Source organism: Gavialis gangeticus, unplaced genomic scaffold, assembly GCF_001723915.1.
Source record: "Gavialis gangeticus isolate Ggan-Ray unplaced genomic scaffold, GavGan_comp1, whole genome shotgun sequence".
NCBI lineage: Eukaryota > Metazoa > Chordata > Crocodylia > Gavialidae > Gavialis > Gavialis gangeticus.
This window is the reverse complement of record NW_017729026.1, coordinates 18,871,397-18,897,973: the sequence shown is the minus strand read 5'-3', so window position 1 is coordinate 18,897,973 and position 26,577 is coordinate 18,871,397. Positions and strand designations below refer to the sequence as shown.

The 26,577-nt window shown below is 41.5% G+C and overlaps 1 protein-coding gene across 1 annotated transcript in view; it reads left to right on the top strand.

Moving 5' to 3' along the window:
- The window catches only part of DCBLD1 (discoidin, CUB and LCCL domain containing 1), a 71,100-nt gene that overhangs the window by 26,782 nt on the left and 17,741 nt on the right, over positions 1-26,577 (top strand). The window contains exons 2-6 of the mRNA XM_019520046.1: positions 9,337-9,549; positions 20,597-20,734; positions 21,468-21,519; positions 22,328-22,400; positions 25,637-25,770. Of these exons, the coding sequence (XP_019375591.1) occupies positions 9,354-9,549; positions 20,597-20,734; positions 21,468-21,519; positions 22,328-22,400; positions 25,637-25,770 (593 nt within the window). The 5' untranslated portion in view covers positions 9,337-9,353. The remainder of the gene's footprint in view (positions 1-9,336; positions 9,550-20,596; positions 20,735-21,467; positions 21,520-22,327; positions 22,401-25,636; positions 25,771-26,577) is intronic.

Here is a 26,577-nt window from a genome sequence, read left to right as displayed (position 1 = left end):
AGGTTGTCCAGTTTGCAAGAAGCCCTGCGGTCTGGATCTGACCCACAGGAACAAATGAGTTGGACTCCCCTGACTACATAAAGGTGAAATAAACCTAGAATCCTTTTCACCAGGTTCTCTGATCGGAATGTATGTGCTCTATGATAAAAAAACCCAGAAGTTCCTTGAGGAGGTCAACCTCACAGACTCGGTCAATGCCTTGCTCGCTTGCACTCTCTCCCCCTCTTTTACTCTCTCACCCCTTCCTCCTCTCAAAACTAGGGAAAAAAATGGTGTGCCACACACTGTGTGGTGCTTTAAATTCCCCAGTAATAATTTGGTGTGCCGCGCTTTATGCGCAGCACTGGGTTCAGCCCTCCTAGCTTTGGCCAACATCACCTCTAGCCCAGGTACGTACTTGAGTTGTGCACCCCTGGTGTAAAAGGTGGCAACCCTACCCACACCAGATCACATCATGGCTTTATATACACAGCCCTTCTTCTAACATATGGCACACAGTCTGTAAATATAAAATCCCCTCAAAAGTTGAGTGTTGGGGTACTTATTAACATTTTCAGAAGTTAGGGGATACTTGCTACTTAACAGGTTGAGAAACACTGTCTTAGACCATTACTATTGGTCCAGCTTAATTTATCAAATTCTCTCACCAAAAATAAGTGACTTCCAACAATCTGTAATTATGGCATCTCCTGAAATCTGGTTGAGGGATGGGATGGAAGGGAAAAATGGGCCAATAAGAGATGCCTATAATGTGAAAGTTGTGGTACAATGTGGGATCCATTTGAACAAGGTCATGGGTGGCTGGGGAAGAACCCTCTGCTAGGTCTTATGGTAAGAATCCATGATTTATGGGGCTGCTGCAGAGATCTTTTAGGATCATCTGCTGCTTTTTGGTTGGTACTCCAAAGGGAGGCTACAACAAACAGTGTCTAAGAGGACGGAAAAATACCTTCTAGTTTATTTGACCTCCTGTTCCTATTACTTCCCTTTGATGTTGGTAAGTAAACAATTCTAGAAAACTAGACACTACAATGTTCCTTTTTTTCTCCTCTTCCTCTTCTCCCTTCCACAACCCCACCACACTGCTGCCTGTTTAACTTTAGCAGCTAAATGAATGTTATGAAGAGCAGTTGTAGTGGCGTGGGTTAAAATACTTCCTGAGAACCTAATGCGGCCAACTATGTATGGATACAACTCAAAGAAAAAACTTCAGAGGCTATTTATTTGTCCTGTCATGGACAAGCATATTACAAAACAGCTGAATCCCTCGTTAGGAGAATCTATGAGGTTATTGCAGATTTCGAGATTATGAGTCACTTCTCTTCTCTTCCTTCTAACATCATATTTACCATACATTTCAATTTCATTAAATTTTTTATTAAAAAAAAAAAATCCCATGAGCTGTGAAGCTGTTTTCTTTTTGTCTTTGTGATCTCCCTAAGATGTTGTGAAGGAGGTTGCTACCACAAACACATCAGTACTGTTGAGCCAGATACCTGAACACTTATGGAATCTATATAGATTTTTAAACTATTAGACCTGAGCCTTATTGTCAGCTTGTGAAAATGACATTGCTGTGTTGAAGCTGGTGAAAGTTTGCAAATTCATGTGAACTGAAGATCTGATACCATTTGGCTGATTATTCCAAATTGTAGCTTTTTGCAAGGTGTAACCTCCCCCTGATTCCCTGCAGAGGAAGCTCTCTGCAGGATTCCAGTTTTCTAGTGTCACATGGCATGAGGCAGTCTGTGAGAAAATCCAACAGTGTCATGGTGTTGCATTGTTACCTTTCATTTGAGACTTTTAGCAGGAACAGTTTAAGGTGATTTGGGATGTGGTACATTTCTGTAAAATTTGAAACCGTTTCAGTCCCCAGTTCCTCTTTTCCCCATATGGCAATGGAGATGAGTTCAAGCAGCTCCTCTTCTTTCCCAGTTTAATTGGGAGAGGGCAGAAATGGAGTGGGCAGCTTCAGAATTTCCTTTGCCATCTTACCTTGTGAGATGGATTTATTCAGGTTTGGTGAGGTGGTTGGGTACCACAGTGATAAAGACTGTAATAACTGTGCTAAAAATTTTAAAGCACAGTCAGACCAAACTAAATGACTTTTGATTTTAAAACTGTGCTGGAAAATTTCTCTTTTCCTCTTTGACCTTTCCTCCCACACAATATGATCATGGAAGGGTCCAAGTTTGGCAATGGGAAAATATAATGTTTTATGTACTACTCATTAATTAATATATTTCTTTAAAAATTTTGTATGTAGGTCCCAACCACTGATGAGAATGACTTTATTTTTAAATAAGTCTACATAATCAAAGGGAAACAATGAAGAGGCCAAAATTCATTTTTATATTTAACATGAGGAGCTTATTGGCAGAGCCAGTGGGCACATACACACATGTAATTAATGCAGAGCAATAAACTCTATTGCTTATTGTGCCTGAGTTTATTGCTCCCTGGCACCGTGTTTGAGGGATGCCTGGGGGATTTACCTGCTATCCAGGGGCTGCTCTGACCTACTTCATTGTGCTGTGGAAGGGCTGGCTGGGGCGTGAGAGTGCTTCAGTATGATGGGGTGGGCCGGCAGGCAGCCCTCAAACTGGAGCACCCTCTTGCCCCAGCCAGCCCTATCAGCACCTACGCATGCATTGTTGCACAGCTCCACTGTAGTATAGGCCTTGTCTTTACAAGTAATAACCTACAGTGGAGTTAATAAGTTTACTCCATCCTAATAGTAGTATGTGTGTAGATGCTGAGACATTTACTGCAGAGCTAATTAGGCAACTACAATAAACTTCTCGTGTAAATGCACCCTGTGAAGGGCAAATAGCTTGATTGCATTTGTTTATGACTCTTTGTGATGTGATAACTTCAATAAGCTGTATCCAATCATTTCCAGAATTTCAGAGGCTTACAGCAGTGTCTGTAATGGTGATGGTAAAGAAAACCAAAATTACATCTCTTCAGCTATCTACAGGAGAGTTAAACTTTCTCTGCCAAATAAAGTAAGGCTTTACTGCTGGCTGAAGGCAGGAGGAGACGCATGTTCAAAGGGCTGCCATGGTCTGTTCAGGTGCTGTTACTTTCCTGGGATATACTTCATGCTGTGGTGACAGAGCTACTGTATGTAGCTATCAGACACATATAGATATGGATGTTTTCTCGTAGTTGGGCATTGTAGTTTCAGAATAAGTATAGATGTACCCTTTGACAGCATGACTGACTCCCCTCATGGACAAATAATAATAGTTGGGGGAAGGGAATGGGTGAGCATCAAGGGAAGCCTTAATGGGCAAGGCAAGCCATCAAAGCAAGCCATACTTGAGCATCTTCAGCCTAAAAAGGAGAAGACTGAGCCCTATCAAGCTTACCCTGAGTTGTAAGCTTGGTAGCAGCTTACCACTACATTGGGGAATACATCAAGGGCTCTGTGAACAACTGTTCACCAGGGCACCCTTGTGGAAAACCAAGGGCAATGGCTACAAACTCCTGGAAGACCATTTCAGGCTTAACACTAGGATAAACTTCACAGTTAGTGTGTCCAGACTGTGGAATAAGCTCCCTCCAGATGCGGTGCAATCGCCTACCCTGGAAATCTTCAAGAGGAGACTAGAGAGTCCCCTTGCTGGGGTCACCTGACCTGAGTTATCTTTCCTGCTTGGTACAGGGGGCTGGACTTGATGATCTTGTGAGGTCCCTTCTGGGCTAATAATCTATGACAGAAACTCTGATGAATGCAATCCCAATTAGATATATATGCATATAGTAATATACATATAGTATACAAGTTATGACAAATTATATTTAGTGCTGGACTGAATCCAAAGAAATTTCTAGCTGATTTTTGAGTGTGAATGAAAAGAATTAAGGAAACAAGGAGAGGTGAGCTTAGATCATGGGAAGATGTACTTTTGTGGCTTCTGTCTGGGGCTTCAGTAATCAGTGACACTTGAATGCTTTAGGAGTAAAATCACTGTGGTTAAAGGAATGCCTATACTAAAGCAATATTCCTTGCTTCTATGCTGTGTTACTCTCAAAGGATTTAAACTAGAAGCCCATCATGTCTACTGCTTAAATAGAGCTCTTTGGGAGCAATGGGCTAGTGACTACACAACTCAGGGTCTCTGATCACTAGCTTTCAACCTTTTTAGAATGAAGATACCCCTCATTAGACTCAAGGCACCCTTTGGAAAATGCCAGCTCTTGGTTATCACTTGTTTTTGACTACAGAAAAATAATAGAGCAATTCTTCTGTTGGAAAGGCATCAGAAAGACCACAACAGGTCAAAATGTTTTTAACAGTGTGGATTCCCATTTGAAATCTCTGGGTTTATCTTGTGAACCTTGTTTGCACATCTAGCAGTGTTATCATTGTGCAACAACCTGCAACCTAGTTGGGAAGCACTGTCTTAGACACTGGTTTCAGGATTTAGTGATGCTGGAAGTTGGAGCCTCAGAGAACAGGTCTGGTCCTAGGAATGTGTCATATGGCATCAGAGCTAGAACCAATACTCAGATTTTACCCACACCCAGTTGTCTTGGAAATTTTTGCTAGGGTAGATTTTTTTTCTAGCATGCTCACTTATTATCAAGTTATCTAAGTACTTCCATCAGTGCCTTACTCAAGGTAACTATATGTGTCTGTCATATGTCTCTTTTTCTTATCCTCTCTCTAAGGGAAGAATATATATAGTACAGTGTCATCTTTTGTTTTAGATTTATTTTTAAATATATACACAGTTATGCAAATATACACTGCATTTAAACCAGAAGCTCATAATGATGGCCTTTGGTTCCTCAGACAGATCCTTCCGCAGGAACCTATGTAGCCCTGACTTTAAAGAGTTCCATTATGCCAGAAGACTGTAATTTATGACAACAATCATCATACCAGAGTGTTAGGTGATCTCTTAGGTAGCATGAGCCCCAGCCAAGGAGCATCTTGAAGGTAAGGACTAAGACCTTGAATTTCTTTTAAAAGTCTTTGGGGAAGCCAGTTTGAAAGACAAGTCTGATGGGCTCCTAGTAACCTGTAAAGAGGAAGGGAGGCAGTGCAGCAAACCTTACTAGCTGGAACTTCTGAAATGCTAGTAAGTGCCCAGGTATATGCTATTGCTGCAGTCCAACAAGGGGTGAATTAAGGCATCATCTGCAAGGACAGGACAGTCTGTCTGCCAAATGGAGATAACAGAAAGCATTATTTCAAGGATGCTGCTATGTGAAAGCTTGATGTTAGCAAAAAAATGCTATAGATGACATTGACCAGTTGTGGATTAGGTACCTTCATCCAAAGGAGCCTACCCCATGGTTGTGAATTCTGCAAAATGCCCGTAGTATCACCTTCTTTCTCAGGTTTAGTTTCAGGCAGCTGTTCTCCATCCATGAAGTGATCTTACTGAAGCCATAGGCCAGCTGAATGGTAGTGGCATGCATAAATGTGCAGAAGGATGAATCATCTGCACTTGAGTATATGTTGTCTGACTTGGTCACCCAGTGGTTGCATGTGGGTGGGAAATAATCTAAACCTTTTTATTTTGGGCTGTTGTAATGAGATGCATGACTCAGGGGCTGGTGCCGAGCTTCAGGGGATTAGGGGATAATGATAGCCTACCTGCTTAAGAACACTGGATCAGCTGTAATTGGCTGGGCTCAGAAGAAGTTAAAAGTTCCCAGGAAGGAAGCCTGGAGGGCTGGGGCAGAGAGAGTGAGAGCACACATGCACACGGCTTGTGTTGCTTTGTATGTTCTTTGCACCTGTACTGGTTTTGTTTCCTGCGATGAGAAGCTATCCACATGTATAGTAAAAGGACTGACTTTTATGAAGAAATTGGCTTCTGAGTCTGCCTAAGGGAGTGTTAACTAGCTACAGTTTATGTTTTCAAGTTTTTTCCGTAACTGGAGGTTAGACACTTTGATGATCCTGAGAACTTGAAGAAGAAATCATGCCTGCAGGTTGTTATTTCACCCTGTCACAACTAGGCACAACTTTTTAATTATTAATTTAACCTTTTGTGGTAAAGTTACTTTTTTCATGTGTTTGCTGTCCCAATCTGACAGATCGGAGGTAGCAAAGAGAAACAGAAGTGCCAGCCTGATGTGTCTCATCTCAGCCACTCTTCTCATCAGTTTCAGTGTTTACACAATGTCTAAATCAGACTCTACTAGCAGGGGGCCATAAAACAGCATTTACATCTTCAGCTCAGAACAGACTTTTTTTTTGCTATTTTGTTATTGGGCAGGTGTCCAAGGCCTTAGAACATGGAGTTCTACCTGGGGACATGACCTCATATGATCTGGCTGAAAGGGGACCCTGGGGCCAGATCTATACTGTAATTTTTTTCTGAACTAGCTAAATCAGACAGAGTGTGATGAGGCATGTTCTCCAGCATAGTTGTGCTGGCAGAAGCCATTAGTTAAGACAATGTTATACCAGCAAAGCTTTATCAAACAAAGCACTTTTGTCAATACAGCTCACATGGGTACAGAGGGAAGTGAAGAGGAGTGCCTTGCTGGTATGTTATGTTGGGACAGGTAGACCAGCAAGGCATTTCAAGTATTCCTCACCTAGTTCTCTTCATTGCTTTGCAATTTTACAACCGGCCAAGCCAGAATCTCCCCAGGCTCTGTTGGTTTTAGACCCAAAGGTAAATATAGTAGCCACCACCTTTCCATGACTGTAGTGATTTTTTTTTTAATGTTTTTTATTTTACCCCATGTAGGTCCCCAGGTAAGTATTCTACCCCTTGGGGCCATACCACTGTAACACAGGGCATCATGTGACCCTGGGTGGCCACATGAGCTATTTAACAATGCCGTTGGGACTTGATCCGTTTCTTGAGTCTTGGCAATTTAAACTCCACAACATCAAAGTTGTTTGCATAGGTTTTTAAAATTTAACTTCCTTCACTTTTCACCACCCCCCACCCCGTTCTTGGTTTTTAAAGGGAGGCAGTCAGCTTAAACTCTGCTGACTAAGCCAATGGAAGTTTGACTGTTCTTAGCTCTGGAACACATGCTCTGGTAGAGATGTACTGGGAATGTGCATTACAGACCAAGATAATGCTAAACACGTTCTACATGCACAGATATGAAGTCTAGGTGATAATTACTGTATATATGAAGTGACAGCTTTATCCATAAATCTAATTAAGATTCAATTCTTCCAAATCTAGTGAAGACCATACTTTCTACTGAGGACTTGCAGCATACCAAAGTCCTGATTCTGCCAAAGGAGTGGAGCGTCACTGAAATCAGTTCTGAATTTTATCTTTGAAATTACAATGGACAATACTGGGATACCTTCCCCCTAGTACATCAGTCTTTTAACATAAGTATTGCGTCACAGAGCATTATAAAGGATATTGTGTGAACACACATTTCCAGAATAGTTTTTTTGTTTGCCTTAAACTGATAGTGCAACTTCTGAGTGTTGACAGACACTTTAGTGTAGCTGTTGCTACAAAGGAATTGCTATATTTATATTGCTAGGCAGAAATAGTTCCAGTAAAAGGCAACAACACACTCAAAGATAAATTTCTGTTGATCCTTACCACTTGTCTGTTCCTGCCGAAGTAACTAGAGCCACTGTATTAGGAGGTTTTTATGTTGTTTTTCTTTCACAGTTGTGTAAAAAATGGACTGAACATTGATATTTGTTTTTAATAGTGGTGGGACTCTTGAGTCTATATTTTTGGTTTACTTCTATTGCTTTAACTTGTGACTGAACTAAATAGTAAGCAACATAGAGAAACAACGATAAAACTTTTAAAATAAGTGCTGCTCTGTGAAAAGTACATGAGAGATGCGTGGAATGGTATTGTTATTAGATAGTAATGAGGAAAAGTTTGACAGCCTGGAGCTTGTCTTTGCATAGCATGTCACTTTATCTGTTCCCAGCATGACACACTGCTTTATCAGCACTTCATTTTCAGTTGTTGTTTCATCTTTAAGTGTGAAATATGTTTTTTTTCCTAGCGGTTGTAAAAGGAGATTTTGTTGGCAATTAAAATGATAGGAGCACAATGTCTTGATCGATGCAGCCTACAGTAAAATGTTGGGTTATTAAAGTGAACTTGTAAATTTCCAATTTCTCTGAATTGGTGTCTTCACATTGATAGCTGCAGTTTTTGTTATTACTAACAATGGACAAAAAATTCTGTAAAAGGTACAAGTATAGACTGTTCATACCTAAAAACGTAGGCCCCACAAACAGCCTTATGCTGCAAGCCCCTGCACACTTACTGACTCCTATAGTTCCACTGATTTTTTTTCCTGAAAAACTTAAAGGAAGGGGAATAGGCTTTTTGAAATACAAACTTCAAGTTACTGGTATTTTTCATCTTAACTGTACTCTCCCATGACTTCCTTAAGTAACCTAGATTTCCTTATCCTGCCTGTGCTTCTGTTCTTTCCACCAATGCTTTGTGCTCTCCATTTTTCTCTTCAAGCTCCTCTGCCTTTTCTTGTTGCTATATCTTGTGCTGCAGATGTGGGGTATGATCTTTAAGGGTATGGACAAACATGCACTTTAGTTGCTTTGAAGTGGGGAAGCTGCTGCTTAGGAGCATGTAGTAACTGTTATGCTGTTAGGATTACACAGTCATGTAGTGGTAAAAGGGAGCTAAATCCCTTAACCTTGACCCAGAATGAAGCAGTTAAGGTCAGAATAGTTTTCCTAGTATGCCTATGGACTCATGCAATTAACAGTTGCATTGTAACAGCTTGTATCAAGATACCCTTGTTTTGTCTAGACCCCAAGTCTGCACCTTCCCTCTGCTCCATTCCTCCTCCCCATCCCCGTGCATGTGTGCGTGTATGCGTGTGATGTTTTTTTAAAGAGAAGCAGCACAACAGTAGAATGAGTCTGATAATGATGACTGTAGATTGTTAAATTATCTTTATGTTTTCATGTGTGGTTCAGTATCCGTCCCCCCCCCCAGACTATTATATTGTTTTTCATTGAAACATGCAACGATAATGGAGAGAAAAGTAGTTCTGGATAACTCATGCCTATTTGTGCTTACAGGATTTGGCCCCAAATTAGAAAATTAAGTTAAATTTGCCTGTTCATGACTCATTCTCATTTGAAAGTGTAGTTTGTGAGGTACCTTGGTATACAGCAACAGCATTTCTCTCACCTTTCTATTATTTTACAAGAAACTTGTGGTTGTTATATCAATTTTATATTTGCAGAAGCTGAAGAGAAATAACATAAAATAAGATGGTATATTGTTGAAAATGGTGTGGACATACATGACAGTTGATAACCATGTAGTATGTGCTTTTCTTCCCCCTTCCTTTTTTTTCCTCTGTCACTCCCTGCATTTCAAAAAGGGGATGGATGTGGCCATATGGTGGTATATCAAGACAGTGGTACTCTGGCATCCAAGAACTATCCTGGGACTTACCCCAATTACACCGTTTGTGAAAAGAAAATTCAAGTGCCTCAGGGAAAACGACTGATCTTAAAAATTGGTGACTTGGACATTGAATCCCAGAACTGTGAATCCAACTACCTTGCCATCCTTAACTCTTCAAAATTGTATGGTATGTAATAAAACTTGGTAAGACAGTTTTGTTAGAAGGTACAGGTTTTAACGGATTGTGATCTGAGAAAGGTATGGAAAATGTCCCCTGTTGTCATTATCAGAAATTATTTCTTCCCTATTATTTTGGTCTCAGCACGTCAAGTTACCCGTCACATCCTGTAAGAAATATGGTTGTTCTGTGCGTACTGTAAACTGTGTAATCTGTGTGAACTTTCAACAGGTGCCAGTGCTTTCTCTAGGAGGTTTGACCTCAATTCTGTGGAATTTAACAACCATGAATGTCAAGCAGAAAATCTTACACATGAGAATAGATGGCTCATGAGTCCTTTACACCTATGTTTGTGCCATTCCTTTGCTTGGTGTGGCAGCAGTAGAGTAAAACACTTCCTTCCTTCACAAGACAGAACTGAGAAACCAGGTTCAAAACGATCATCGTTATAAATTGCTGGGCAGGTTGCAGTGAAACTTGTGTTGCAAAAGCAAGCTGGAAGTAAAGGGTGCATGCTGAGGGGACCTGCCAGTAGGAAAGAGCTGGAATAGGGATAGAGCTTGGTCTGGAAACAATCTTACCTGTTATTTTGCTAACCCAAAAGCTGCTGTATGTACACAGACCTTAAAGCAAAGATGATAAATGCTGAGCCAGCTTGCAATTTACGACAGACATAGACCGGGAGTTAAGCTGAAGAGATACTTACAATGTCAAGTTGTTCTGCATCTTCAATAGATACATTAAGACCATGCATTCAATAGGGCTAGAATCCTCTGTGGGGAAAACCCCAGGCATTCCCCATGTCAGCTTGGCCAAACCACACTGATGGTAAAACTTTCCCCCTACTGATATCGTAGGCTGTAAATTACTTTTCATAACAGTATGACCACTTACAAAAGTCATTACTTTAAATTCAGGTAATGGGGTATGTAAACAAAATGAGCAGATAATATTATGTACGTAAAGTCATGAATTATAATAAAACTTTAAGTTTAACAAGGGCTGTTTGTTGCAAAGAACTCTGTAGCCCTCCTGTCAACTGTGAAAGCTGAAACTGAATCTGCAGTATTGGAAATCATTAATAGACTGGGGGAGGAGGAAGAGCTCCATAGAAGATTTTCTGGTTTTCAAGATGACCCTCAGCATCATGCTTGTCTCAGTGAAGTGTATGAATCTTTAAAGCTCAAGATATCTTCATAGTAAAGAATGATGATTGCCTTTCATTAATGTGTGTGGTAGACCTATAATTCATATAGTGCAGTAGGATTAAGTGAGTTATTAGGGTCTTTCTCACAAATGGAGATAAAGGTATTATTGCCCTTCATGGGTGAGTTAGACTGTGATATAAAGTCTTTATTAAGTGTGAGTAATGATCGCTTCACATGTAATCTCATGAAAAAATTTTTACTGTGCATGTGTGTAGGTGTGTGCATGTTGTAATGACGGACAACCCCCTGCATATTCAAATGGAATTGTTCCAGTTTCAAATACACATTTTTGAGCCATTGCCTGCAAATTGCCTAGAAACAATATACATCTAGCATTTTTTATTATTTTATTATTGAATAATTTTCCTTGGTAACATCCTGACTTTTATAATCAAACAATTTTAATGAGAAATTGTGGGGAGGGAGTGGGGGAACCGACGAATACAATCCATATATTTGTGTTCGGTAGAGAATTAAATTTATATATAATTAGATTTATTCTTTGGTTGGTGTTTTCCTAAACATCAGTCTAAAAACATCTTCAGAAGACTTCAGTTCTACAGTTTCACAGCCCACAGATATATATAAAATAAAAAGTTGAACACTGTGTAAATACCATGTAATTATTTTTTTTTCTAAATATTCCACACCCTTTTCAGTCTTGCTTGGTAGTGTTTGATGCATAGCAGCTATAATTACTGACATACTTTGCTTTTTCAGTAACCAGCTGCACAGTTAGCAGATTTAACTTGTGTATCTGATTAAGCACCTATTCTAGCCCAAATGGATACATTGTTATTTTAGTGACTTTTGAAGATGACATGTTTCGGTGTATGCACTTCATGGTAGTCTTGGGCTTTAGTTTTTATATAAATATGTTTGTTTTTTTCCACTTGCACTTTTAAAGATCTAGAGAAATCAGGACAGTTAGGTCTATTTAAAAATTTAGTTCCAACTGTTTAACAGTGTAAGGTGTAATTGGTTTTTTTTCTATTTAGTTAAGTCAGTGCAGCTCTTTTCTCTGAACGTGTGTGTGTGTGTGTGTGTGTGTGTGTGTGTATTATAAAAGCCTTAAACTATCTGTCTGTCCGTAATGCTTTATTCACACTCTGATTGGCTGATTATAATTTTGGAGGTCTGGCTGATTATTGGCTGAATGAAACAACCAATCAGCTGGCCTTGTCCCCCCTGCCCTGCTTCCTCTAGGCAGAAATGATGGAGTGGAGGGAGCTGGCCTCGTCCCCCGCCCCCCTTTGCTCTTTGGAGGTGGCAGCAGCAGCGCAAGGGGGGAGCGGGGTCAGGACACCATGGGAGTGGGGCAAGGCCACCAGCACTGTCCTCGGCCCACCCCTCCCCCCTTCTATCATTGCTGCCTGCAGGGCTGACACAGGTGTGCCGTGGTGGTGGTGGGTGGAAGAGTAGGCCCGGGCTGACACGGTGGTGGGGGGGGAGGGGAGGAGCAGGCCCGAGTGGGGGGCGAAGCTGGCCCACTGCAGCGGTGGGGGTTGGGGGAACAGTGGTCCTGGCCCGATGCGGCAGGGGGAGGGGAGGGGCAGGCCTCCTCCCTCTGCCTTGGGTCCAGGTCCATACCTCCCCCACCCCCCTTCCCCACGTCGGCCTCAAGTGCGTAAAATAATTGGATGTCTGAAAGCCACGTAAGTACCTCTTAGGCACCTCAGAGGTAGAATAGGATCCAGGACAAAGTTTGAAATGTAGTTCACAATTCTGGATAGCAAAGCTAGTTCTTATTATTCTTTACATCATAAAGAGAACAAGACTCACAGAGAATTGTTCTCCAGTACTAATATGACTGTTATCACCACAAATATAGCACTTGGATGCTACAGATTTTGGAAGAGTGAGTGAGTGAATGTATCTGTAAAAATAGTGTAGAGAATTAGCAATACCAGAATGTGTTACAAAGTATACGTCAAGCTTTTAGGTAGAAATACTATTAGCATAACTCTAATTTTCATCTGGTGAAGATGGTTGCTTTAGATACACACCCTCATACATTACCCTTATAAGTAAACTGTAACTCACTCTCCATAATTTAGCCTTCTATTGCAACTAGTGGAATAAAACAGTGAGCATCTCACTTTATTTTTGAACTACTGATATTCCATCCCGTAATGGGAAGCTACCATGCAATACAAATGAGTGGATCTGAGAATTTACATTATCAGACTGAGTTCTGCCCTTTAGTAAGACTAGCTCTACAACTGAAATTATAAATGCTAAATAAGAATAATATTTGAACATATGCCTTTCCACAGATTTTTGTACACCAACTTAGAGCACTTTGGTTTCAATTAATCTTTTCTGTAAGAGTGCATAGAATTTTCCAATTACTTACGATAGACTGTTAAACTTTGCTTTCAGACCCATTAAAAACTAATACTGTAATGGCTTTTATTCTCACTACTTCTCACTACTTCTGTACAATTTTAATGTTGCTGCACTAGAAATGACTCCAGATAGACTTTTACAGTCTTATTTTAAAATAGCTGAATGGTAAAAGAAACAAAGTAAAACAAATTGCTGATACTGGACCCTTACAATAGGACTCTGTGAAGCTTTGGGTGCTGATTCAATTCGGAGGAGATCCGGCCCAATTCGGTGGCTGAATCTCTGAATCTGAATTGTATCAGGAGACCAATAAAAGGGTCCGAAATGATTCAAAGCTCTCCAAATTGATTCAGAAAAGATTTGGAGGTTCAGGCAGTCCCCACTCGCCACTGCATGGAACTAGATCTGGGCTCCATGCCGGTAAGTAGGGAGCCGAGGGAGAGGTCTGGAGGAGGGGGGAAGGGACCATGGGGGGGACCCCTGCCAGGCCCCATCCCCTGCCTGCTTCCCCAGCCCCTCTGAGTGCCCTCTGACCCCCACCCACTCTCCCAGCCTCGTCAATGGCTGCTCTGCCTGGCCCCAGCGTTCCAGCTCTTTTTTTTTTGAAGTCCCACTCTCACCAGCCAGGGGGGAGGGGGGAAGTGGTCCCTACTGCCCCACGCTGTATGGGGGGCTTTGCCACAATCCCCTATCTGCTCTCCCAGCCCCATCAATGGCTGGCTGCCCTGTCTGGCCCCAGCATCCAGGCACTTAAAAAAACAAATAAAAGCTCCACACTCACTAGCTGCTGCAGCGGCCGTTGGGGCTTCTGGGGGCTCATGGCAGAGCCCCGACACAGCATGGGGCAGTGAGGTGCAGCAGGGATCACCCCCACCCCCAGCCTGGCAGGAGCTGGTGAGTGTGGGGCTTTTTTTTTTTTTAAGAGCCGAGACGCTGGGGCCAGATGGGGCAGCCTTTCATGGGCTGGGAGAGCGGGCGGGGGATGGGTTCTGTTTGAGTCGGAGATTCGGTCAACTCTGCAGTGGCCAAATTTCTGAATCAGGTTTGGCCAAATTGATTTGGGACAATGATTTGAATCACTGAATCAAATTGCTGTCCTCCGAATTGGCCAAATCCAGATCGAATGCTAGCTGCTTTTCACAGGCCTACCTTACAGGGAACACAGAGAGCTTCCTGGCTCATTACTCTGCAAAGATACTGATGGTGTTCATTAAATTAAAGCCCCAACCAAACTTTGCCTTTAATGTAATAGGTGGGGCTCAGAGTTAGGTTTTAATATGTGTATTAATCCTCAGAGGACAAAAGCTTTCAGTTTTGGTGAAACTAACTTACCTTTGTCAGCTGTTCATTTGAATATTAACATAGCTGTAGCAACTTCGTTTGCTGGAGAAACAAGACCGTAATATACATTTCTTCTAAGACGCATTGAAATCAGAAGTAATATTTAAGCACAAAGGGAATAAAAAATAAGAAGATTAAGGTCTGTTCCTTTTGTTTTCCCTTGGACTCTGCATGTGCCCTTGTGAACCTTATTGCAGGCCCTGGCCCCTGGTGAAGAACAATGTGCCTTTTCACAATAGCTACTGACTTATGCAGGAATTAGGTGCTGATGTAAAAACCAAAAGCAACCCCAGGGTTCCTTAATATAGTTCTCAAGCAGATAGCAGTGATCATTACACTCACTTGCTTGCACAAATTATATTTTGTAAGAAACTTTTGGAAAATCACCCTGGGTGGAGGGAGAGGAGAAAGTTTGGGGGAGCAGCACAGAGTCCTGGGTTCCAGTCTCCTCTGTCAAGATTACTTTTGTTTTTAATCAAATGAGCATTTTACAGCAAAATGCATGAACAGTTTGGGGAGCAAAGTGCAGAGCACTGGATAGCCCCTTTCTAGCTGACTGCCTTAATGACCAGGCTGCAGAGGCTCTGCCTTGTCGCTCTGGCTCCCTGAACCTTGCATTTTTGAAGGTACCCCCAACCAGCCTAGCTGTTAACCTGGTGTCTAGACTACACTTGAAGTGGGAGATGTGGGATTAAGGCCCCCCCAGAGTAAGGAGAATGTAGGACCCAGGATTCCCATCTCCTGGACCTAAATTGTTAGGCTACTAGGGAAAGGGCAGGGTGGAGCAGTGCCACCACCAGCTTCTCCAGTTCCATTTTTGAATGAAAGTGGTCATGGCTGCTGTGTACTGCACTGAACTCAGTGCTGTCGGTATGTATTTGTCATGTTCTGAGCATGCATCCTAATCAGACTCCCCAGAGGATTGGGACCTAATTTCTGCATGACACTTGGGCTTAAGCAGGAGCTAGTCACCTAACTGCTCAAACCTGCTCAAGGGACTGAACTGCAGGTGCCTAAGGAACTTTCAGACCAAAAAGGGAGATATATAGCCAGTTTAGGCACCCCTGGGCAACTACTGAGCTAAGGTTTTATGGGTCAGAGTTTTGGACTTGGGCATACTTTACATACCTAAGTCCATCTTTGCATTTCATCTTAGTCTTTTGGATTCCATGTATATTCTACCCCTTTTCCCCCCAACAGGACTGTCCACTTCTCTCTCTTGCACCATTGCCAGTTTCCTGGTATTTTTTTCTAATTTTGGGAGATCCTTCTAAGTCCTGCTTCAGAGAGGTAGACTGAAGACTAGCAAGTGTCTTCTAGTTCAGTCTCCTGTCTTTGAGGTCAATAGGAGTAGGCTTTGGTGGGTAGATATTGTATTGGCATGGATAGTTAATACTATATTTGATATCACAAAGCTGACTGCAGGAAAAAACAATGAAAATATTTCTGTTTCTCATGCCCTTGTCAGAACAAGTGAGCATTTTCCGATGATGTGAGAACCTCTGATAACTGCAATGACTGTTTTAGTAGAACTAGATTTTTTTAATCTCTCTTAAAGGTTCTCATACCTCTCATGTTTTAAGGGGATTCACCCAGCAAGGTTTTTTAAAATTATTATTATATGGTGCATTAAATGTAATGCTTAGATGAAGGGTGTGACCAGAGGTTCTCCTCTCCCTCCCCCCTCCCCCCCCTTACAGGAAACTTGCTGTGATTGCAGTATTCTTCTCGTGTTTCAGGTAATCTCATAAATTGTCCAGACAAGTTCTCATTGAAAATAGAATTGAGCAGTTTCTATATACGGTTGATACAAAGGAAGTCATGAACATCTGAGTTGAACTGTGCAGTTACATTCTCTCCCTATAGTTTCACCCTAGGAAAATAATAATTATGGCCCAGTAGGGGCTGTGCTTCCACGTGCTGTGTACCAGGGAGGGAACAGAGTGTCTGACAGTAAGGGGGAGGCAGAGACTGTAGGGAGTGGGAGGGAAGAGGCAGAGGTTGTGGGAATAGGGGTGTCGGTGGCAGGGGAGGCAGGAAGGCTGCCGGGGGGAAGAAGTAGGAGGCACAGGGCAAGGGGGCAGGGGGATGAATTCAACTCTCGGATAATTAGATTCTGTACCTGGAAAATTATAACAAGTGTACACATTTTCCATGTATAGAATCAAATGACTGGGAAGGTCGTCTTAAATTCAGGGTTGTCTTGGATCTGAGTAAATATGGTAACATGAAGAATTTTACCTATCACTCTTGCACTGGTTTACCTTTGATCAAGGAGTACAGGGATCATAAAGGTTAGGCATGCAGGTAGCCAGCTTCTTTGATCATCACATTTTCAGCATGTGAAATTTTGGTGTGAAGCCCAACCTTAAAAAAAAGTTTATGCTGTATCCACAGGCACTGTTCTGATTTAAGAACATTAGAATACATTTAGAAAATTGAAGAAAGTACAGAATCTTGTGCCTAGCAATTACCATCCCAGATTTTTTGCAGTTGTTAATCCAAAATAGATTAATTCTGTTGGAGGTGCAAGAAGCCACCCAAAAAAGACTTTGGCAAAAAAAGGGTGACTGCTGCTACTTATATTAACCAATATTGTCAGGCAAGTATCGGATAACTCCAAACTCCATAATAAACGTTGAAAAAGAAGGCACCCTATAATTCCCTATGTAAAGAACACCTCCCAGCCAAAATATTACATAACCACAATACACATGTGAGAATTTACAAAATTCAAGGCTTTTGCTCTATCCACTAATACCTGAAGTTAAGACAGAATTCAAATGTTATAAAGCTTAGTGAAAGTTTAAGACCATTTAGCATTATGAGCTCAGTTCAGTTATTCAGGGGGACTGTGCTCAGACAGTTTGCAGAGATTCAGCAGCTTGCAAAAGATGTTTAAGTTCTGCCCTACCAGTATCTAGAGCCAAGAAAATGTAACAATTTTTTGTAGCAGTTGGATACCACCCTAAGCTTATAAAACAGGTTCCAGCCCATGAATTGTAAACAAGTCAATTTGTTATTAAGTTGTAAGTTTAATGACGAGTATTTCTATAACTATTTCTTGTATCAGTTTGGAAATAAACATTAAAATTATGTATGTAATAATTTTCAGAGTGCTAACTTTTTCTGATTCCCTCCTCCCCAAGTCTCTTCTGAGTTTTATGATGCAAATTATGCCCCATCCTTTTTTGTTTGGAGGGGTATGGAGGTGGGGGGAGTTAGGGAAAGACAGAGAGACAGTCTTTAGATGGAAGACAGCTGAAAGAGTATTTGTGGGAAAATGTGTGGAGACAAGTACTGGGGAACAGAAAGAATTGAAGCCTTCTCAGGTAATTACCATGTTTACCCATATCCAAGATGACTTTAGATATAAGGTAACCCCCCAATAATTAGATTCTGTATATAGAAAATTATAAACTTGTTATTACTTCCCATGTGTAGAATCTAATTATTGGAGGGTCATCTTAAATTTGTCCCAACCACCACCTCTGCAGTGAGGAAAGCAGTAGTGAGGGAGCAGGGAGCTGGGGGGAAGGTGGCCTCCATCACTTGTCTCCCCATCAGCCTGCCCCTGCCCCACACCACAGGGCCTTTGCCCCGTGACTTGCTCCCCACCGCTCCTGTGCCCTTGCAGCCTCTGTCCCTTCTCAGCTCCCCACAGCTTCTGCCTCCTTGTGCCCCCTGTTGTATACTGTCAGGTGTGGCTCTGGCTCCATGCCCTCCTGGGCATGGAACATGCACAAGTTTTAGTCTCTGCCCAGCCATGCAGCAATGGCAGCTCTGGCCCCGGTGCTGCTGTGAGGCTGGGCACGGGCCAGAGCTTGTATCTGTTCCGTGCCTGGGAGGGAACAGAGCCAGAGCCAGAGCTGTGCTTGCTGGTAAGTAGGTGTGGGGGAGGGCTAGAGCCAGAGCTGTGCCTGATGGTAAGTAGGTGGGGGAGAGGGCAGGCAGCTGCTGCTGCTCTGACTCTAGCCCTGTCCCGTGCACCAGCCCCCCGCACTCCCCACTCCAACCTTGTACTCGGCTTTCCTCCCCCTGTTGAATATGGAAAAATACTGTTTTGTTTCCTCTTCACATTGTCTCTCAACAATATTTAAGCTAGCATTTTCTCTTTCTTCCCAACAAGCTGACATTAGTGACCATTTTCAGGATCAGCTTTATATTCTGGTATGAGAACATGTAAGATGCTATCTTTTTCTGATTGAATTTCCTGTCCCAAGTAACTTGCTTAACCCTTTCTTAGAAATTGTTTGCAGTCACACAGTGAGTCATTTTTCCACACAGGAATACTCATGGGAAATGTTTTAATCGCTTCTTTCTTTCCTGTTACTGTTGTTTATACCTGGTTTTAATGTTTAAACTTAGAGCAAATCCTATCCATTCCTGAATACCTCCTGTCTGCCCTGATCACGCCAGTTTACACAGGGCTGGTGCTAGAGTGCTGTTGAGTCAGTAAGAAATCTCCCATTTTTGTTTGAGGTTTTACATGAATCAACCCATTCTGTACTGCACATAAAACTAGATGGAAGGGATCTTTGGGGTACTTGAAGGAAAGTACAGGTCACCAGACTTGCATTGTGGCTATGCCATTATGGATCCCAAAGTCAATGTTTTGTGGCTATAATGTGGAGACCACCTGTGCTCTTTGGGAAATATCCAAGTGGTAGACTTATATCCCTAACAACTATTTATGTGCCCAAAGCTTGTGACACAGGGAACAACAGTTGAAATTCATTTTATTAAAGATATGTATAGCCCTGAGATGAATCTTTCCTTTTCCTTAATTTCCAAATCGGAGTACAGCTGTGTAGACAACAAAGTCCTGGCTTATATACTAGTTATTTTTCTTTCATCAGTTTTCCTTTCCCTGATTTAATTCATCTCCCATATAACCAAAAGAGACAATCCTGAAATGTCCTTGTTGAGTTAAGTAGTGACTCCCTTCTGGCTCTTTATACAAATTGGTTTGGTGAACACAAAAATTCAGTCTAAGCCTCCTCTATCTCACCATTATGCTGCCTCTAAGGTGCCAAGAGAATTCTTAGGGCTCCCAGCAAGGGTATAGAGAATTTAGTTTCCTTCAGGCCAAAGAGGTGGAGACCCCTGGTTTCAGTGTATTTGGCTATATGAACTGTCTACAGGACAAATGTTTTTCTTTCTTCTGTTTTTTTTCTCCTTTCCCCTCTTAAATGAAGTCTCTGCCAAACTATGTTCATCTTCCTACTACTACTTATTGCAAAAAGTACAATTTATTACTATTTATTGCAAAAATTAAATGAAAAGTAATAGAAGCCTAAACTAACTCCTGTATTAGTGGGCAGTCTATGGTTTAGGGAAGGCCATGCACAAGCTGTATTTTCTGGTTCGAGTTTCAGTGGGAAAGAGCAGGGGTTGTACCCCAGTCAGAGAAAGGGGAGGATCCTGAAAAAGTAGTGGTTGTCAGAAATCCCAGATTATCCCTAAAAATAGTGCCCCAGCTAATGTCCCAGGATATGGCAGAAGGAAGGCACAAAACTTGTTTCAGTGCCACCTTTTTATTTTAAGTTTTAAAGAAAAACTTGATATCAAGATGTACTTAACATCTAGAAACCATATTTTAAGACTTAAGAGGAAAAATAATTCAGTGAATGGTAGCAAAATTTATGTTTTCTGAATATCTGACAGTGAAAGTTGCTCAGGTATGTTTCCTTGTATCAGTCATGCTATACTTTCCTTTAAATTCTTGCATGTTTTTTGTGATCTTATCCTGTACCAGTTGCAGCTAAAGTGACCTGTGTATATCTTGAAGGGTTATTTTGCAGACCGCCTTGGATTGCCTTTGAATATTTCACTCCGCTCTAATGGATGTTTAGGAATGTTATACTTCAAAAGCCAAAGAGCACCAATCATCCACTTGAGGCTAAAATGATGAGAAATGTTAATGCCAAAATTTTTACTCTGCTTAGAGAATGGCAGGAATCCAATCATTTGTCATGGCAACTGCAGACTTCATACTCACAAAGGGCTGAATCCAAAAAACTGCAGTCATCATCTGTAATTGTACTAAGGGGAGGATGAATATATTGTGAAACTCCTTGGTTTATCACAAGACTGTCTATGCCCTATTTTATTAAAGTCATCTGAAGCTTTTGACATTTTATTTGTTTTGTATGTAGGCCGATACTGTGGTAACCTGATGCCTGTACCCAAAGAAATCACCTTGGATACTAATGAAGCAACTATTCACTTCAGGAGTGGGTCGCATGTATCAGGACGGGGTTTTCTGTTGTCCTATGCAAGTACCGATCATCCAGGTATAGTAGAACTCACAAAACAAATGTTCTTAAGTTACAGATGAAGATAGTGGAGGCAGCCAAGGGCCTCTAGGGCCTACAGTACTACATTTTATTATTTATTATTACAGAAAAGAAAACACAAGGACAGAGGTGAATATGCTGCTAAATAGATTGTAATGTCAAAACCCTAATATCTGTGTCTCTGCTATTACCAAAGAGTTTATCTTCATGAACTGTAACATTTTCTATTTCAGTGTATAGAGGGGGCAATTATAATGGCATTGTGCACATGCCTAGTAGCTTCTGAAGTTGGACATAAATGATCTGCAGAAAAAAATATGTTCTCTTTGCTATCTCACTAAATGATGTCTTAACTCAAATATGTACCACGTGTCAAATATTTACCACCACACTCTCAACTGGCTTGACCTGTGGTATGATAAGTTAGTGTCATGGAAAACTTAAAAACCTCTGAGACCTTGAGGGCTTCCAGCCTCCATGATGGGAGTGACTGGTTGATGAAAATTAACAGTCTGATATAGTGGTGATCTTGCTGTGCACATTCCTTTTAATAGAGATGTAAAACTGTTTGGGGTGGGGGGGAAGAAAAGTATGAGAAAATCATGCTTGCTTTCTGTCAGTAATCAAAAGGTAAACAGTGAGGATGCATATGTGTAAACAGTATCTTGAGAGGCTTTCTTCATTCCTGTGCTCTTCAGTCAGGATTGCCTCTTCTTTGTATTTTTCACAGATCTCATCACCTGTTTGGAGAGAGCAAACCATTACCCAAAGAATGAGTACAGGTAAATGTAGGCCTAGTGCTATCCAGTTGGGCTTACCAGGCTGTCTTTTGTTTAACTGACTTATCTGTTGTCTGTGGACAAAGTAACTTGTCTGCAGCTCATAACATGCTTAAAATTCTGATATTGATGACAGGAATGTATTCTCCAGTAAAGCAGTTTCCTTTTTAGTAGTAATACTGTACTTATTGGAGCAGCAACAAACTGACCTTCCCAAGATGGATATTCTGGAACAAGCAAGGGGATACAGTAACAGAGCTCTTGGTTTTTGGTATAATTGATCAGTGGCATAGTACATTTTAAAAAGAGGCTGACCTTTGTGCTACTGAGTGCCCTTAAACTTCTGCAACGTTGGGAGTTGACAACATGATCCATCTTGCAAAACCATACCCAAGAGTTATAAATATAATCTGTGATGACTAGTTAAAATAGTTCTTAGGTTAGTTCCTTAGACAGCAACCTTATAGTAGGTTGTGAAAGTAATGGAGTGTAAGCTAGTTGTTGCTGTGTGTACGGCCAATGTTGAATTCAGGTTGCTTATCTGCAAAGCTTGTGTAATAGTATTTCTAGAACAAGCAGCATTAAAAAAAAAGAACATAAGTGTTTGCTACTGGGGCTGTTGGTGTGTGCTGTTACATGAAGTACACTAATGAACCTGAACTTGAGAACAAATTAACCTTTTATAAGCATGCTAATTTATGCCCAGCTAGAACATGCTTCTAAAAATATTTTTTGGTCTGTGGGTATATTTTATGTGCATATCACATTGCAGACCATATTTCAAACAAACTTCTGTTATTTTTTCCTCCAGCAAGTATTGTCCCGCTGGTTGCAAAGACATAGCAGGTGATATTTCGGGGAATGTAGTGGAAGGATACAGAGATGTAAGTATGAAGGATAAAAGAGGAACTTTGGAAAGATGGAGTGTAAAAGCAATTCCATGGTTTCTTAAAACAGCTTAAATATAATACAAAACTTTTAACATTTTGCTGTCTGGTTTGTTTTGCTGCTTTTTTCTCAGCTGTTTTTAAAAATCCCAGAGTGGGTATTGGCACCTGTACTACTTCATATTTCCAGCCAGGCCAGCCAGGTGTTTATGAGCAAGATGCATATAATCATTCAGACAGCTGTGTATTGAATAATAACTTCTGGCTTCTAACAGCTGTGGTTTATTTTTCCTTTTTAAGTATTGCTGAATGATGTACTAAACTGTTCCTATAAGCTCAACTCTTTCCCTTCTAGAATTGTTGTGTACCTTATTTCTCAATTTAGACTGCTGCCTGCAGAGTCCCATATTTGCGTATCAAAGCTCTTTCCCATTTCCCCTGTTCATTCCTTCTAGGGGAAAAAGTAATATTTTGCTTTTCTGAAGAAACATTGACTGTAATATCACACCAGTTCTTTTAAGATCCATTATATGTATAGGGCACATTTCCTAACCCCATGCCACTCGCGCCTACTTTCTTGAATCAGTTAACTTGCATCATCATATTGACTTTTGATCAGTTCAGTTTGATGGAAAGAGTGATTAGATTTAGCTATATATTGTGCCATGCCCTGTCCTGCCTTCCAGCTGCCCCATGTTACTGGAACCTTCTCCCTGTGAAATCTTCCTAATCCCTCCTTTTTATATCCAGATAAGCCTGAACATAATACATGTTTACTTAGTTTTACTTCTCTTCACAAATGTATCAATGACTGAGTTTTTGAAAAGGCAGTATATGTATAAGCGACTCAGCAATTGTTCAAGCATTGCTCTATACAGTAAAATTGAAATGACATTGACTGATGAAATGGCATGAACAACAACAGCAAAGTTGCAGTGAAGCCTATGAAAAAGGTGCCACACCTGGTGATGAGAACTGAAAAGTAGCAGTCAGCATGACCTCACTCATATCTTGCCTGTGCTAGGATTTTGTTCCTAATGGTTGAGGTCTTCAGATGTTAATAACATTGGGAGTTCTTGTGCAAGAGGGCTGCTGGCATGAAGTACAGTACCCATTAATTCTGGTATAACAGACAATTGGTACTTGAATTGTCAGTGGCAGCCAGTGTATAATAGGGCTCCCAGTATTGTTAATGATGGACTTGAACTGCTGGATGTCCCTGTTGTAGACACTGTGCAGAGTAAGAAGCTGAGGAACAAATAATCTACATGTCTAAATTCAGTGAAAAAAAATCCACGCAGTACTTTTGATTGTTCCCCCCAATTATGGCAGTTAAATTAGCTTTTCTTTTTTCCTTCTGTGGGAGAAATAGAGCATTAATTCTTACTGTTCCTTCATTCATGTTGTTTCTGTCATAGCAACAGAATGTTGGTATCAAGGGTGTTAAGCAAATTGCAGAGTACAAGTAACCTGTTGTTACTTGTTGCACTGAGCACACTTCCTACATTGGTCCTACAGAGGGAGAAACCAAGGGCACTTTTACACATGCTTTTGGGGTGGGAGATGGCACTTAATTAAGATGGCTCCAAGAGCCACCCTAATTAAAGTACCGCAGCATCTCATGTATCAACGTCCCCACACTTCAAAATGGTGTGAACTAAAGCTCATTCAACAAGCTTTAGTTCAAGAGCCCCTGCTGCCATTTTGAAGCAGGAGGATGCTGATACACAGGACACAAAACCTGGCTGGAATGCAGCAATTACGACTCAGTTGAGTCTGCCCTAGTGCACTGTAATTGCAGTGCATCGGAGGAGACTCCACACTCATGTACAGGCACCCTAAGGGACGTGGGGCAGACCCCATTTGGGTGCAGTGATGCAGTTGCACTCCCCTTTGATTCCTGCTCCTCCCAAGCTTTAAAACCAGCAGCCTGGGAGAGGCAGCCACATTTCTATTTAGGCAGTGCTGACAGAGTTGATTGACTTCATAGCTCATTGCCATCACCCTGATTCCTGCTAATCTCTCTCCATTCCGCATGTGTTAATAACCCTCTATCCTTTTTATTGTCTTGATGTTCTACTCTTCAGCTTATCCTTTCTTTTGCAATTTTTCTGTTAGCCATTCCTAGTAGTCTCTCTTGTATTTCATAGCCCTAAAGATTATTTTTAGTTCTAACTAAAAACCTTTACTCAAGTGTGGTAATACTAACCCAAGAGTAGAAATGACTGACAGTGAAGTATTGGAGGCACTGTCAAGATGCTCAGGGATGCTGAATTTTGTTTTATAAATCTAAATGACAACTGTACAGTTAACTATAACATCTTTTTTACTATTTTTCACCTTGTTCGTTATGTTTTTTTAAACGTTATATATCATCTGGCAAATCAGTGCACATTCCAATAGCTGTATTTGTATAGTACTAGCCCCCTAGCATATTAGTAAAGCATCTGGTTTCTCTTCAACTGGAGAAAATGTGCTAGGTCATTTGTGATGAAGTGCCTTACCATCTGCACCCCCTTTTCAAAATCCTAGCTGTGCCGATGCAAGGGACTCTCTTAAAATTGTGAAGAAGTTGGCAGCACAGCAGAGCAGTGTTTCTCAACCCATGGTAGGCATACCCCTGGGTGTACACAAGACACAGGCAGGGGGTACATGGGTGCTGCGTTTTGGTCTTTGCCTATTCGGGCCACATGTTCCGTCCGCCACCCCTCCTGCCATGTCCGGTGCACCGGGGCTTTCACTCCCCAGTGTCTGTGCGCCAGGGGATAGGGAGGGAGGCCCCATGCAGGCTGCTTTGCCCTGGGGCCACGGTGGAAAAAGTGGGACTCAGCTCACGGTGGTGAAACAAAGTGCTACAGTGGGACTTCCAGTTTCACTTTTGCCACATCAGTCGGCAGGGGGTACGTAAAGTACCAAAGGTTGAGAACCACTGGAGTAGAGAATTGAAGCTAGGTCTCCTAGGTTGAAGGCTTGCACATTTACCACTGGCACATTCTTCGCCCTGGGATATTTCTTTGTTAGATAATCCTGAAGTAACTTCTGTAAAAACAAACTGTTCACCCATTTCTCCTGAAGAATTTGACTGTTGGGAAGTGTTTAGTTCTAAGCCATCCTTAAAGTCTTTTGCCTTTCCAGGATTTTATGATCTTTAGCTTTCATGAATTTGTGATTAAAAAGTATAAGTAACTTGCTAGATTTTGCATTTTGTTTGATCCCATATTTCTGCATTTCAGACCTCTCTGTTGTGCAAATCGGCCATACATGCAGGAATTATTACAGATGAGCTGGGTGGCCAGATCAGTGTCATTCAGCAGAAGGGAATAAGTCGATATGAAGGAATTCTAGCCAACGGCATTCTTTCACAGGAGTAAGTCTCATGGTGGTTTGCCTCTGAAAGTCCAGCTGGTGACATAATCATCCAGCTGTATCGGAAAAAAACCCAAAAGTCTAATGGGACAACACTCCAGCAATTCTTTCCAATGTTCTCCTTTCTGAATGTGTTGGTGTTCAGCACAGTATTGATAGCTAACATGTAAAAGATGTCCCACAGTGTTGTGGGATTTTTGATACTGTTATTCAATTGACCTTAGTTCTGAGCCAAACACTGAAGCAGAATGTTTAATGTCTTACATGCTTTAATTACTACAAATTTCAATTTACACCAAGCTGTGCTGTGTTTGATTGTGGGTATTTGGGTTTTTTTTTGGAGGGGTGAGGGGTGATTGCATTTATACAGATGTTATTTTCTATATCCACCTGTACTGGAATAGGATGGAGGAGGAAGAGAACTCTCCGGTCTTTTAACCCAGAAGTACAGTGGTTAGTGTACTAGCCAAGTAAGGACCCAGGTTCTAGGCTTCTCTCACTTAAGATGGTTTAAACTTATGTCTCCCACTTCTCAACAAATGCTGTACCCACCAGAACATGGCTCAGCATTGTCCAGGGCACCCTCCAGCCCTTCTCTTGAAGTGGACATGTTAGGTAACAAAAAGGAGAAGAAATGTGGGGCCAGAAGAGCAAGCCAAGACAGCATGGTTCATTGAGATGGGTCCCTATAAATAGGGACCTATTCACCTATTCAACCCAAGGAAGCAAGCAGCCAATTTTGCAGGAAGATTGTGGAGCCAGTTGCCATTTTTGCAGGCTTATCGTGGTGCTCCCCTCCTCCCCCCCC